This window comes from Ammospiza nelsoni, chromosome 4, assembly GCF_027579445.1.
Source record: "Ammospiza nelsoni isolate bAmmNel1 chromosome 4, bAmmNel1.pri, whole genome shotgun sequence".
Taxonomy (NCBI): Eukaryota; Metazoa; Chordata; class Aves; order Passeriformes; family Passerellidae; genus Ammospiza; species Ammospiza nelsoni.
Window position 1 is genome coordinate 23,958,385 of NC_080636.1, and position 15,647 is coordinate 23,974,031.

The 15,647-nt window shown below is 39.0% G+C and overlaps 1 protein-coding gene across 3 annotated transcripts in view; it reads left to right on the forward strand.

Annotated features, from left to right (window-relative positions):
• The window catches only part of LIMCH1 (LIM and calponin homology domains 1), a 174,408-nt gene that overhangs the window by 98,238 nt on the left and 60,523 nt on the right, over nt 1-15,647 (forward strand). For 2 of the 3 annotated variants that reach the window (XM_059471429.1, XM_059471431.1), the window contains exons 4-7: nt 2,806-2,909; nt 5,903-5,933; nt 8,881-8,991; nt 13,556-13,751. In XM_059471429.1, the coding sequence (XP_059327412.1) occupies nt 2,806-2,909; nt 5,903-5,933; nt 8,881-8,991; nt 13,556-13,751 (442 nt within the window). Of the gene's footprint in view, nt 1-2,805; nt 2,910-5,902; nt 5,934-8,880; nt 8,992-13,167; nt 13,281-13,555; nt 13,752-15,647 lie in introns of those variants that run through there. The other variant, XM_059471430.1, reaches the window with a different exon arrangement.

Consider the following 15,647-nt stretch of genomic DNA (forward strand, 5'->3'; position numbering starts at 1 on the left):
TAAGAAACTGAGGAAATTGTGTGATAGTGCCTTGCAGGGGCTGCCAGAAGGACCAAGTTCTGGTTGTGTCTTCTGAGACCGCTGTAAAAGATAGCACTCTGTTAGCTGAGGCACAGCAGCTGGCCACCCCGAGATCCTTGCCACTGCAGTGTGACCCATTTGCATGACCTATTTAATTCTGCCAAGTTGTAAGGAGCTGGACAGGCACATTAAATGTTTCTTTGCAGTCACCCATTTAAAGTAAGAATGGTTTTTATATCTTGCTACTTGTAAACTTGTTTTTTCTGCTTTCTTCAGTTTCTTCAGCAATGACAAAGACTGGCATTTTTTGACAAAAAGTGCATAATTTCAGCTAACAGACACTGAACAATAAATCCTGTTGAAAGATAAAAGCAACATTTTCTGAGAACTGAAGAAATCAGGACCTGGTCAATGCAAGGTGTAGTAATCCTGGGAGAAAGCTTTGCTGGGAGCTGAATCTTAACTTTAGGACTCCTTTCTCCCTTTAGTGGCTTAGAGTGCTTTTCTCCAGTGACTCAATGGAACTAACAAATGTGAATTTCATCTATACTAGAGCAAACCAGGAAAAGTTTAGTTTTGTAGTAGCATGGGATACATTTTTTGGCTTGGGGTTAGGCAGCCTAGGCAGGTGTCCTTGAGTAAATATATCACTTGAAAGCATTTTCTTTGTTGGATTTTTTCTTCAATCCTTTTGAACAAATGCCATTTTAGAACCATTGGGAAATAAAAATTATGAGATTTTTAGCAAAAGCAGAAGCTTCTTTCAGGGCTCACTGATGCATCCTGTTGGCACATGTGGTTATTTGTACCCATACAAGATACCAACTTTCTGAGGAGTTGTTTGGGTGATAGTGTTAGTGACTTGCCAAACATTATTCATATGATGACCATCAAAATAAAAGCATGTAGCCAACAGGAATAGATGACACTGGTTTTTTGAGAAGCAGGCATTTGTTCATCAGCAGAAGAACCAAGTTTCCAAACTATGTGGCTGCCAAATAACTGGTATTTTTGTTACTGCTTATCATAACTCAGATGTCAACTTCTGGCATAAAAATGGGTGCAATTAGTTATCTTCAGCATTCCTCCTCCTTTGATTGTTTTCTAAGTCTATTAGGTTGCTATGATCTCTGTGTCCAGTATATTTTTTGTTAAATTTGGAAATGCTGTTAGGAACTTTTTTTGAATACTTTTGCATTTTTATTTGATATATTAGATTTACGCATTGCTCCACAAGCCATTTGAGAGTGACCAGGACTGTCCTCCATGAAAGAATAAACATAAGAGTTATTCATGATGCAGTTGGAAAAATTATAATGCAAACAGTAAGCCAGATGGAAAATTTTACAGGCATCTTTTCATGTCATGAATGATGCTGTCTCTCTGGGTTATGGGCTCTCTGCTCTCTCAACTGCTGTTCCTTCCCCCCCTGGCTCCCCTCCAGAGCTGTTAAGTTTCAGCCAGGGAAGAAAGGGAGATTTGAACTCGTCTGAATTTCCAAGTCTCTGTTTTCTGTGGTGTGGCTGGCGAGCTTTGTTGAGAGTGTTGGCATGCCAAGAGCCATGGTGATTTGCATGCTGCTTGCAGAACAAACAGGGCTGCTCTCCTGAGCCCCAAGGAAGGCTGGGAGCAGATGTGGGAGAGCCCTGCTCACCAATCCTGCTGTCATGCAGAGTGGGTAAGAGCTGAACGCCGCCAGGCTCCTGCTTCCCAGTTCTTATGGAAACAGGTCTCCACCACATGCTTTGGTTCTGCTCCTCTAACTCTTCATGTGGCAGCTTAGCTCTAGGTTTGAGATGAGATTCCTCAAAGAATATCAAGCTGTACATTTTATCTTTACTTGTTCACACATCTACCATTGCAGTTGCTGGTCTAGAAATGTATGTATCTAAAAAATTATTCTCTACTAGCTGCAAGATTTATCCATGTAAAACATATTCACTGGTTCTGTAACAAGGGAGTGGTGTACATGCATATGTATAAAACCTGTATTAACTCTATATGCACACATGCAGATTGAATCTCCTTGTTGCAAACTGAAGTGCCATCACTTGGACTTGGTTTGAAAAAGACTTGTATCAGTTTTTACTTAGCCTTTCTTAGTTATTGACTTTTAATTTTTTCACTTTGCAAAGCGTAAATCCTCCATAAGAAGTGTTACAAAATTGGGTGTTTCTTCTTAGAAACAGTGGGCATGTGAAGTGTAGCTTCAAGGTTTTTACTTCAGGAGAAAGCACCTGTCTCTTTTCTCAGTGCCTTCTGACTAGTTTTCCTTGGAGAGGCAAGAGAGCAGTTGTGTTAACTGGCTTGCTCATAGCTAACATGCAAAATGTTTTCTGAACAAATTGCTTGCTTAAATGGTGGTGGGCTTTTTCACATCTACTCTTCCTGCTCCGTACAAAAATCCTGCCTTTTCTACTCTGCAACATGCTGAGGTTGTATGGCAGCCTGCAGCAGTAGGTGGTGAACTCAGTGGGCCTTTTCCAGTTAAAAAAGTTGCCATCTGTGTTTGAAAAGAAGTCAACAAGCTTGTTGTAGTTGTGTATCTTGGAAAAAAAGAAAGAAAAAGAAAAAAGGTTTATACATATGTGGTTTTCAAACAAAATCTACGCTGACCTCTTAAATTATGTGACTGGAAATATCTTTAGTTCTTCATTTAACTAATGGTATGACTATTCTTGAGCAGTTACTGAATTAGGGAGAAGTTGGTCTGGTAAGATTTTTTTTTTTTAGTTAAGAAGAGTCTTAAAGTGTTGAGATTTTATCCTTTTTGTCTCTTTTCAGGATAATATCATATTATTCTTAAGAGGCTGCAAAGAACTGGGACTGAAAGAATCTCAGCTTTTTGATCCTGGTGATCTGCAGGACACATCAAACAGAGTAACCAAGTAAGTACAACAGCAATTTGTGACTAGCATGTTACAGCCTCAGGTGCATGTGATGCAATAGTAAATGTTTAAGAATGACCAAAAAGGCTATAGGACTGTAATTAGTATAAGGCAGATAGGAAGCAGAAGTTTGGGAAACTTTCAGTGTTGGGATGAATAGATTGTTCTATTCAACAGGTGTTGTCCCAGAGACATCAACCACAGCTCTGCAAAATAGGATAACGCTTGGAGAATGCTCTCAGGCCCGTGGTGTGACTCTTGGGGATGTGCAGGCCTGGGAGTTGGACTTGATGAGCCTTGTGGGTCCCTTCCAACTCAGTTTACTCTGTGATTTTGTGAAAATACTCTTAGTTAGGCAATGAGATTCTGAGGGACTTAGGGGTTTTCCTAATCTAAATTGATGACATTCTTTTTTTGTCTGTCCAACTCATAAAATATTGTAGTCTGGTGGAAAAGAAGTCACAGTTCTGCTATGTCAGATTAAATTGTCCTGGTGGTGAAATATAGGACAGTTATAGGCCTTTCAGATTCTATGAGATGCAGGCATAAGCATAGTCTCTTCACTTCCCTGCAAGAGCTATAGCTTGAGACATGCAGTAATTGGACTGAGGAAGTCTGTGTGAACTGGAAATGCCACAATTTTGATAGTTTTTCCCCAAAACCCCACACCCAGTATCACACAAATTGCACAGGCCTCCCATCTTCTAAAAGCAAAACCATCCTACACTTTCATAAAATTTAAAAAATTTATAATTGGTGTTTCTTAATTTCTAAATTGGTATTTGGAGGTTTTCCTGAAAGTTGAGTCTATCATGTCATGTTACAGTTATAACAGAAGTTATTGCTCTACAGACAAGCAAATGCTGCTGAGTTGATTGAATGGTCTAATTTTGTTTGACCAAAAAGACCACTAAAGAAATCCTGATCAGTCCTATCTATTTTAGAGAAGTATATGGAAACAATTTACTACATTTCAGTAGCTCTTTTTTTTCCTTTCTGGCAATGGAAGCAGGGCAAGTTTTCATGGTATTCAGGCACTGTCTGGGAAAATTCAAAGGCTCTGAAAATCAAATTGGCCGGTGTCCTTGTTTTAAGGTATACCATTTTTTGCTCCTTCCCAAGTTTCTGACTCTAACATGAGCTTCTTCTTGCCCTCTACATGGAAGTGAGTGGAGCCTATGTCATGTATTTCTTCTAAATCTGATAATACTTTGTTAAAATGGGTTCTTCATGATGTCCTGTAAAATTATTACGATGATTGACTGGAAAGAGTTGCATAACAATCCATAATCTTCATATAAAACCCTAATTTCCATATGAAACCAGACAGGAAGAGTCTTTCTGATAAAAAAACCTTCCTCTTTTGGGGTTGAGGATAGATGGAGTACCTTGGTGGAGGCAGGTTGAGAGGTTTTGACAGGGGGGAGCTCAAAGCAAAGCTGTCACCAAGTTAAACCTGGCGTCATAAACCCTGCAGAGCTGGCCTGGGCCTCCATTGCATATGAGGGCTTCAGAGAAAGCAGCTGTGGAAATGAGCCAAATGTTTTCCTAGCACTGTCCAAGTTCACACTGAGTAACTGAGTTGAGGTGTACAAGCCAAGTCCATGACTGTTTTAGAGAAATATGTTGAGAGCTGTGTTCTGCTAGCTAGTTCCCAAAGCATGAAGGTGATTTTTTCCCTCTTTGAAGATTTTTGCATGATTTTTTTAAGCATGGTGGAAATATTATTTGTGGTAAAGGATGAGTATGACATTATTGCATGTGCTTAGGATAATGACGTTTTGCCCTTTTTTCCCATACAGATGTTGATTGAGGCATGTATTAGATCTATTTTTTGGATCACTCTGCTTATAAAAATTATGAGCTAATGCTGTAAGGAATTTTTTTGTGACTAGTTAGGCAAGTCTCTTTTCCACTGTTATTTTACTAAGAAAAAAACCAGGACTATTCTATTTTTCTTATTGTGTGGGTATTAGTGGACAAAATTTTGGCTCAAAAAGATATTATCAAAATACTTTGTTTACCATTGCCTATATTTAGGCTTTTGTTGTTCTAACAGATTTGAGTATATTTATTTTTGGTTTTGCCAGATAAACTTTAATGATGGAGTGGTCTTACTGTTAGAGTAGCAGACAATTCCACTGTAAATAATCAGGACACAATTTTTACTAAATCTCAAATGGTCTTATGTAGGTTTTAGTACCTAAATGTGATATGTATTTCCTTCTCTTTTTTATGCTTTCTTTGCTGAATTTTGAAATGTTGTTTATGTTTGCACAAGCTTTGTACCTTGTTGTTTTTGACATAAAACTGCCACTCTTCCATGAACATAAGAGAAAAAAAAAATAAATTGAGAAGGATGATGCCAGTGTTCAGTCTGAGTGCTCAAGTATGCATTTAAAAAATAAATGTTTTCCATGGCACATTCTGTTCTAAATGGCAGGGTCTTTGTTGCTTCATCCATTCACTTTGTTCTTTGTAATGTTTGTTTTCACAGAAGCACCTGCAATATTTCCTTAATGTTTGCTGATGCCTCTTATGCTTGTTCAGTTGCTTCCAGAATCTGTATGGGCTGCAGAGCAGAATCTGACTGTTGGATAACTGCAGAATGTATTTTAGTAGTGAGGACTTTTGTCTTCCTTTTTAAAGAAATCAGCAACTCTGTTTAAAGGAAATATTTTGGCATTGTCCTACTTTACTGTGGGAGCATTATAAACACATTTTCTTCTTGTACTTCCAGAATTCTAATTTAATGATTGAAATAATGGTGACAAAATACTCCCATGCTATGAATAAATGAATGTGTGAACTACATCTTCTTAGCTTTTATGTATTTTCAGACAGCAGAAGCATTCAGCAGGCTTTTGTTAGGGAAAATGTGATCTGCTGCATACAGCCTGTGGGAAAGTATGTTTACTTTCTGATTTTTTTCCTTTTTTTTTTAATTTTTTTTTTTTTTTCTTATCTTTGTATGTGTTTGTGTGTGCAACCAGGAACATTGACTATAGTAGGAAGCTGAAAAATGTAAGTACATCATTTGGAGTTTTTCTTTTTGTCTGGTTAATCCTGTTATTGGCCTGATCAAAATTATGTCAGTAAAAACTGAATACATGACTATTGCTGAAAAGTCCTTCTGAATACAAACCGAACTGGGTTCTACTGGAAGTTTAGGTACAGCTGCTATGGCAAAGCAGCCTTACAAAAGAAATAAAATGGAGACATTTGTCTCTTAGATGAGTGATAAGCCAAGTGATTTCTGTGCTGTCCAGTGTGGTGTTTGCTGGGAATGGTCTGATTTGACCATGAAGCCTCACTTTTGTAGCCCTTCCCAAATATATAGGCATAGAGTACAGTTGCACAAAGCATTTAAAATGAAGAAAAATGGCCATTAAATTGGGATGCGAGGCCTTACTATGAGGTTTGCTAACTTTCTCATTGTTCTTCCAAATAAATTAGGGCTTCTCCAGAAAGGCTATTTCCATTTAACTTCAACTTACTCTTAATTTAAACTAAGGGAAATGGTGTTGGATTCTGTGCTTGTTAACTGGAAAACAAAATGTCTGAACTTTGCTGGTCTTAGTTTAAAGCCTATCAAGCTGTCTGTCCTTAGTTAGCTGTAAACTGGTGTAATTTTTGTTTGGCTCACATCCCTATATCCTGATAGGAAATGCCAAGATCTTTTTTAATAGCTTTGAAAACCAGTAATCATAACTTCCATGACTGGAGGTAAAAGAAACCAAAACCCAAAGAACACCAAAACCACCCCTCCCCCAAATTGTTTCATCCTGTCTTTCCCATCATCAGCAGAGCAGTATCTTCTGCAAACAGCACACAGACTTTTAGGGGAAGAACTCAGCTTTGGTATTTTAACGCTCTTTGTGGGCCCTGGCTAAACGTCTTTGTACAGATGTGTTGCTTTTAAGGTGAAGTTTCAAAAGTATCCTCCATAATGTGCTTGTAGGCAATATATGCTTTCCAGGTGTGTGATCCAGCTGGCAGCCAGCCAGAATTGCTTGCAAATGTGAAATTTTCTGCCTTTTTTTTTTCCAAATAAAGAGAGGAAGAAGAGATTAAATGCCAGCCGGAATAAATAAAAAAAACCAAAATACCATAACCTTCATCAATGAACTCAATGGCAGTTTCCTGGTTACTAGAAATACTGTTATTTGCAAATATTTTCATTTAACTTGAGAACATATACTGTAAGACTACTTTGCATTAAATTTGTCAAGTGGTGTTGGTTGAAGGAAAACAGTTCAGATAAAGGTTGTTTCAAGACAAAAAAAATCAGGACTAGCAACACCACCTCATTTCATTCAGCACAGTAATATAGATTTCGATGTAATTTTTAAAAAAAGGGAAAAGTTTTTGAACTCCATTAAAAATTTTACTCAGTATTTCATGATATGTATACTACTTTTAAACTAAAGAAGAATATAAACTTTATTTATATATAAAATACTTATTTTACATTATGTAGCACAGTCGTTAAACAGAAGGTCTGTATGATGTATCCTTTTCTGACAGGGCATCAGCTGCAGTGCTGCATAATTTTGGACATTACACTTAAATGAAAAATGGGGATGCTAGTGCAAGTTGATAAGAAACGTCTAGCATGTTGCTGGGATGTAATTTGGATGCATGTTTTAGGGAAGAGGAGTCCAAGAGATGTCTGCTCCCAGTGGAATAGACCCCCACTCTGGGATTTCTGCTAGTCTTGTTTCCTTTAGTTCACTATATAGCAGGAAGTATATGGCCCTGTTCCATCAAAACATAAAATGCTGTATTTCAGTTTATGAATCTTTTTTTGATACAGTTAATGACAACTATTATTTATTATTGGCTGCATCTCTTTTCCACATCAAAATATTTTCTGTTTGTTCTGCAGTTAAATACTTTGCATGGAATATGCTGAAATAATGAACATTAAATGAGAAAATGCCCTAAGTTCTAGGGTGATGGTTTGTCATTTTTAACTAGTGCAAAACACTGAATTTAAATGCCTTTGATGAGCAGTTTCCAGTTCAAATAGCTGCTGCACAGGTTAGATTAAAGACATTGCTCTAAGTGGAGACATATGTGGTGCAGAAAAGGTTTTTCCTTGAATGGTATAAACGTCAGCATTTTTGTATGTATTGGATTTGACCATCCTAAACATCTTAATTTCTCATTTTCTAAAACAAGTGCAACACCAGCAGTGTCAGGTCAGAAATCTTTGCTACTTGCAAGAGTAATTCTTGGTCCTTTTCCCTCACCAGTTTTCAAGGAATTTTTGAGTTATGGAGAGATACAAAGTCAGAACTTGAATGAAATCATTGACTTTAATGCTGTAGTCTGATAGAAATGACAAGACGCTCATGGCTTTTGATTAATCTTGGGCTAAGAAATTCTTAAACTAGCAGAACCCTGGAAATAATTGTTCCTGTGTCATCTGGTTACTTACATTAAGGTGATTAAAAATGGGACTCCCTTTTCTGTCCTTGAAATAGACACATATTCGAGATGCTTTTAGGCAGGCAGACATTCTAGCTACTTTGTTTATTACCTTGGTCTGAATAGTTTGCGTTAATGACTACTAATATTAGCAGTCTTTAGGGAGTTTCTGTATTGAATTTAAAAACAAATGTATTTATGTGTGCCTTCTAGAAGTTTCAAGTCTTTGTCTAGTTTTTCTACTCAGATCCATCTTTTCTGTTTATTTTTCCAGTCAGATATAACACTTTTATTATTTTTATTAAAAATGACAGGGAGATAATATGTTAAGTTACATATTTTTAAGACTGTTTAAACTTTCATAGTTGCCTGATGTATTTGTGTTTAACCTTTGACAGACACTTCCCTTTCAGTTCTGATTTATAAAAAAATCTTGTGCTGCTGTGCAGTTTAGAATAAATGAGGGATGCTGCAGGGAAGTAAATTTAGCTACAGGACCGTGTAGATGGCTGAAATTAATTCTTATTAACTTCTGCAGGTATTAGTCACCATATATTGGCTAGGGAAAGCAGCAAACAGCTGCACATCATATAACGGATCAACCCTGAACCTGAAGGAGTTTGAAGGCTTCCTGGCACAAATGAGAAAGGTATCTTTTTGATATGTTTTGGGAATGGAAATTTACTTCAAATTTATTACTCTTATAAAAAACCTGTTTCTTTCTAAATATGGGAGAAGGGGGGCTGGAGTGCAAATTCCTTAGTAAACCTCTACTTACATCAAAAATGTTTCTGATTCTACCAAACTGAAAACCACTTTGGCAGACAGCTTTGTGGTGGCGTCAGCGATGCAGCAAGTGATATCAAATAGGGCTTTAGAATTGTCATGTTGCTCTTTCATCTTCATTTCCATGTGTTTTGGTTTGATTTTCATTTATGACAATGAAAATTTTCATAAATGAAAATCCAACAGAAATCAAGCAGAAGTTTCAGCTAGAAGAGCTGAGATTCAAAAGTAACATGGTAGGACTCACAAAAACGTAGGTTTTTTTCTTCTTTAAAACATTCAGTCTCATGGGCAGCATTTTTGGGTTTTTGTTGCAACATAAAACATCAAACCAAAGGATCTAAATAAAGCTGAAGTGGAGGAGAAGGTGATCATCTTTCACCAAAGGCATACTTAGGATAAATCTGTTTTTGCCAAGCTCTAAATTCTGGTTGAAATCATATTTGGTGGTTTATGATGAACTGTTCTCTGTTGGAAGAGAAAAGTTGTGATTGCTGCGGGGTGGCTTGAGGATTTTTGGTTGAGCATTCTAGCATGCCCTGAACCTTGATATCAGACACTTAAGCTCATGGTTAATGCTGATGGTTAGCACTGATAACCAAACCTGCCTTTCTTTGGGATAGAAGGGGCAAGGAGCAGGTGTGGAAGAAGATTGGCAGCACCATGTACTGGCACCAGGTGTGTTGGACATAGTGCTGTGCAAAGGCTGTACAAACACATTCTGCATCCACAAAGAGCCTTGTGCCTGCTTTTCCCTCCCCACCTCAGGTAATGGCCATGTCATCACAGGCAGTAGGATTTGGGGACCATGGGAGACTCTCTGGACTTAAATTTTCCTTCAGCTCTGTGCTGCTGCAACTGTGCCAGCTGCAGGTCTTCTTTCTGGGATCTGACAGGGCCAGCAGCACTGGAGAGGAAGAAATGCTTGTCTGACTGATAGCAGCTCCTACACCCTGGTGTGACCAGAGAACCTTAACTAGATGGGTACAATTCCTGTTTGTGAGCCCACTTCTTCAGAACAAGTAGGTGAAAATGGAGAGAAGAAGAGAACATCCTGCTTCTCTGGAGACGTTTATTTAAGTTTTCATTTTAATGACCTGTGTTTATCACTTGGGACTTTGGGACTCATGAGTGATATGACTGAGCCTGAGCAATAAAAGATGAGGTTAGTAGTTGAGTTTTTTACAAGTAGAAGATGTGGGGAGGTAGCAGTTTGCACTCCAAAGGGTCTGAAAGGTGAAAGAAACCCAAAAAAGGGAGCTAGCACAGAAAAATTGCCAAAGTGCAGGTAGCCACAATGTTAGTGCTGCATGGTATCATGTTTTTTTTTTAAGGTTTAATCTCACACCACAAGGCTCTGCTTTTTCCAGGTGATATTTACCCATGAAAGTCCTCACCAGAGCATTTTGGAGGTCCTATCTTGAACCCTTTTATGGCATGAAATAGGCCAGGGGCAAAAGGAAGCATTCTCCAGGGAGCTGGTGGTGGTGAAGTGCCTGGCTGGGCATTGCAGAGTGCTGCAAATTAGGACATAAGCAAGAGGCTGGTACTTGATTTGTTGCAAATGGTGGAGCTGGAAGCAGAGTAGAGGTCTCATAAGCTATGAAAGCTATATATGCCTTTAATACATAAACAGAGTATTTTGCAGTCCTGAAAAGTCTTATTTAGGGTGATGCTGCTGTGACGGCTGCTGGTGACTTTTTACCATGTCCCTACTCTTGCATCCCTGCAGTATTTCCCAGTGGCAATTGTGGGTTTGTATGTTGCTGCTTTTGAAGAGGATTTGATTGTAAAGTATAACATGTTAATCATGCTGTGCAACACTCTGATGTTCTTTATAGCTAAGCTCAAGTGATGAAAAGGCACTTTATCATATTCTCTACTGGCGTTTTTTCCACAGAGTCTAATAACTAAATCGACTATAAATTCAGTGTGGTTTAGTTTTTCTGTTGTAAATCCTCTCTGCCCTCCTTTTTTAATAAGCAAATCAAAAGACAGCTCTGGTGTATGTTGTTGTGGACTCAACTTTTTCTACTTCTCATGCTGAAGGGGATATTAATTTCTAATTTTATTCATGCTATTCTGTTTTTAATTTCATTAACTATTTGAGTACTCATTCTTCTTCTTTACTTTAAAACTAGAAATTCCCAATGACAAAACATCAATGGCTTTTTGATTATATTCAGTGGGTGGAACTTCCTGGACAAATGCATCTTGTATTTGGCAATCACACTTTGACTGCTGCTCTGTGGCATACTGTGTTTTTAATTAGATAAGATGAAAGACTAATGCACTGTGGTGTGTCATGCCGTGGTGTTATCAGTCCCACAGATAAGCACATTCCCACTGATAGCATTTGGGAGATGACGTTTGCTCAAGGCAGGACGAGGACTCGTCTGTGTGACGGCATTGTGTTGTGAGAGTGTCTTTGCCAAGGGGAAAGCTGTAAAGAACATGTTTACAGAAGTCTAGGATCCTGTCCTGGTGCCTGCCTCCTAATTCCCAGTGAGCAGCATGCAAAATTAACATAAACAGGCCATTGAAAGTAAGTTCTGCAGAACTCATTAGTTCACAATTGGACTGATTTCAAACTCTGAGATAGTGAATGCGGGATGGGGCTTTTTGCCCATTTTAAGTCCCTGTGGCTGCTGAACAGTTCTATGTCATTCAAATACAGTAATTTAGGAAAATGGAAGTGTGCCTAAAGATTGAGAATAGTTGATTGGTATGAAGGGATGAGAGGATTTAAGGAATTTGGATTTTTTAAAAGATTTTTGGATCGTGTCACAAACGGGATTTTGATAGGATTTGTAGATTTGTTTTTGGCTGTGTGTAATTCATGCAGATTTCAGGGAGACACATTTTTGTTGTCTATTGTTTCTACCAGCATTTTAGTTCACTAAGCAGAATTGGGAAAGGAAGTTATATAGGATGCCTTACAACTTTTTTAGATGCATTTTATCTGTTTTTAGAATAGATTTTTACTTCTATTTACTGTGAGGTTACTTAATGGCATTACCACAGTTTAGCTTGGCCTTAGGTGACCTTTGCTGCTGGCCTTAATGTGGTATTTCGGCAGATTAGTAGTGAATGGCATTAATTAGGCCTTCCTGAAAAGTTTGCAGGGCGTTTGGTCTGATGTCTCAGTTTTGCTTCAAGCCTCCCTCTTGTTCGTCAGGGGAGTGTTGCTGAATTACTGCAGTGCTCTCCACCCTCCATCACTTGTCTGGCAAACCTGCTTTTTTGTGGAGGCAGCCCACCATAGCATACTGTGATATTCCTGATTGATCTTCTCATTGGCAATACTAGTGATGGGTAAACCTTAGCAGTCAGGGACAGTGGGAGCTCTGCTCAATATAGCCATTGTGCTTCAGCTAGTGGTAAGCAGGGGGTGCTTCTTAATTAGGAATTAATATTCAAATGCTTCTGGGAATAAAAAAAAAAAACACATTCCAGCCTCTTTGGGTCACAAAATGTCAGTCTGATAATGGCACCCACATCTCTGACTTTACTTACTGTCGGGGGAGAAAAAAACAGATTTATCTCTGAACAAACTTAGTTATTTTTGTTTTTTCTCAGTCTGTGTGATTGTAATTAAGACACTCTGTAAAACAAGGAATTTATTATAATGCAAGAGTGAGGATGGCTTCTATTGACCTTTCCCTCTGCTGGAGTTTCAGTGTTTTAGTATGTGCTGCTTGCACTGGAAAGAATTTATAATCACAGGGCTGTCAAAGACAACCATTGTTCTCCCTGCTCTGAACATGTGGGTCAGCTACAAGTGCTTTCATATCCCCCAGAGCCAGGAGCTGGCAAAGAGTAAAGAGCACAACTGAATTCTTCTGAGGCATCGGGAAAAGCGTTTTGCATATTTTTCATTGCTGATTGCTTGAGAAAGACATCCCTCTTTCATAACAGGAATTTCTCTTCAAGGTAGACGGAGGCTGGGGCACACTGCTTTATTATTTTGCCGAGCTGAAGCAGCAACAACAAATGCTGTCTGCTGGGGTCCTGGCCAAATACAATAGATGGGCAAGGAGGGGGGGGGCAATCTTTTGGAAAGCAGCAAACTTAAACCTGATGCAGGCACGATGTTGAAATTGTAGTGCCTTTGGCTGTGCTATGGACTGTGGACGACAAGTCAAGTTTCAGGTTACTTTCACTTTTGATCAGTTTATTAACTGGTCTATTGGAACTTTTTCTCAGTTCATTGTACTAATCTAATGAGAGTAGTTTCCTCTTAAACAGCATAAAAGTAAGCTTGCACTTTGTTTTGAAGGGAAGAAGGGGCAAAAACCAAGGAAACCCTTTTTTGGGGAGGAGATTTTTAGTATTTGGGAAGATGCTTTGTTTTTTGGTGTGTAACGCATCTCACGAGTATGTCAGTGCCTTCTTTCTGAGGAGGTTCCTGCTGTATTTCCACGTAGGAAACAGAGGATATTGAGAGCCCCAAGCGCAGCATTCGTGACAGCGGCTACATAGACTGCTGGGACTCGGAGCGCAGCGATTCCCTCTCCCCGCCTCGCCACGGCAGAGATGATTCCTTCGACAGCCTGGACTCCTTTGGCTCCCGCTCGCAGCAGACACCATCTCCAGATGTAGTGCTCAGAGGGAGTAGTGATGGTGAGTACCAGTCACAGTGCAGCACAGGCACAACACTGTGACATAGAAGTAGCGTTTCTGGAATAAATGTGCCATTCAGAAGCTGCTCACAGCCTCTGAATTGGGCAAATCTGCTGGGAGAACTTCTCTGTGAATGCTGATCTGTGCTCCCTGAGGTGTAGATGACTTTGCCAACAGCTTACCTGAAGTTTGTCTCAAGGCAGTGCAGCACTGGGAAATGAGTTACATCATTGCAGTGTGGTTTTATGAAGGGAAGAGTGTGTTTTTCTGGGTTTTGGTGTAAGAGAATGTTATGCAGACTCATTTTAACTTACAAACTAGGCTGAAGCAAGACATAAAATTACACAAACAGGGTACAGTGAATTGTAGTGAATGTTTGCTTAAGTAAATGTAGGGCAGATAAATGACAAATATCTTGAGAATGTCTGATACTTGGCAGAGTTTTGAATGCTGATGTACAGCACTTTATCAAATATCATATATCTTTTTATGGCATTTAGAAAATTGGGTAAATTAATACGTCCCAGCATCAGAGCTTTGTACACATTTGTGAGAGGACAGACAGCTCTGGGCATACAGAATGGCTACTACTTCTCTGCCTTTCTTTTCTGATTCCAAGAGGTTTGCAGAGGCTTGTAAACACAGCATGCTGGATGAAGAAGGATTTGCTATAATAGGTGTGGAGCACACATTTAGGTAACCTGTCATGAGTAGCATTTTGGTATAGGACAAAAGGATGAATGATTGAGGCTCTTTCTGTGCAGCTGCATTCCTGATAAACAGATGAATAAGTCGGACTTCATCAGATGAAGTTACGTTGCACACTTGAATCACTTCTCCTTAGTAACGTTTTTTTTTTTTTTTTTTTTTTAATTAAAAAGGAAAGGCAGGAAGATTTTTTTGGTAGGAACCAGATGTTCATACTACTTTTGGCAGTTTGAAAGAAACTGGTGCTAATCATAACCGGACACATGAAAGATTTCCTGAGGTGATGGGGAACTCCTTAGAACTGGAAAGCTGGCAGGGAGAGCTGGTATCACAGTAGAATTATGAAAGAGCCCTGGGAAAATCAGAGCTAAGATCGGCTCTGCTGCTCTGAGTAGCCTGTGGTCTTTAGGCTGTTACTGGTTGACCATCCAGAACTAGCTACTGGGGCTCATTCCCTGAAACAGCCTCATGGCCCCTCAGACACTGAGCAGAGCACAGACTCCATGTTATAAAATATATATAATATATATATATAAATATATAAAAGGCTTTTCTGCCTTCTCAAATGAGACAAGCATGATGTTGGCAAATAGGAACACCTCACATGTCCTAATCAAAAATTAGACCCTGGGTGCTCAAGGGATGTCCAGTGTCTGTGCTCTTGGAGCTGCTGGACAGCCAGTTAGATATGCCCTGTAGATGATTCCTGTTAACTTCTGTCAGATTATCAGATGTTAGAAAGGTTTTGTGATTGTTTGCCACAGATTGTTTGCTAAGACATTCTATCTTGTCACAATCCTGAGTCTGTAACAAACAATAACAAGATGAAAGCCCACAAAGCTTGTTCTGAAAAATTAGTCTTTAACCAGGGTGCGTGTGGATGCTGTGTCCACATGTACGACTTGTCCAGCCAACACTTTCTAGTTTGTCCTATTTTCCCTGCTTACTACTGCCATAATTTCACAGCTGTCTCCTACAGCAGTTGCAGGTGAGGTGTAACTTGGCTGACCTCCTTTATGTTGAACCTCTTCCTGTGGTCCCAGCAGGCCAGTGTTTTACTCAGCTGTTAGTAGTTTTTGATAGAAACAGTATATTGGACTCGATGATCTTAGAGGTCTTTTCCAACCTAAACAATTCTCTTATTCTATATGCAAAGTTGGATGGAGGAAAACATTTTGCTTTCATTAC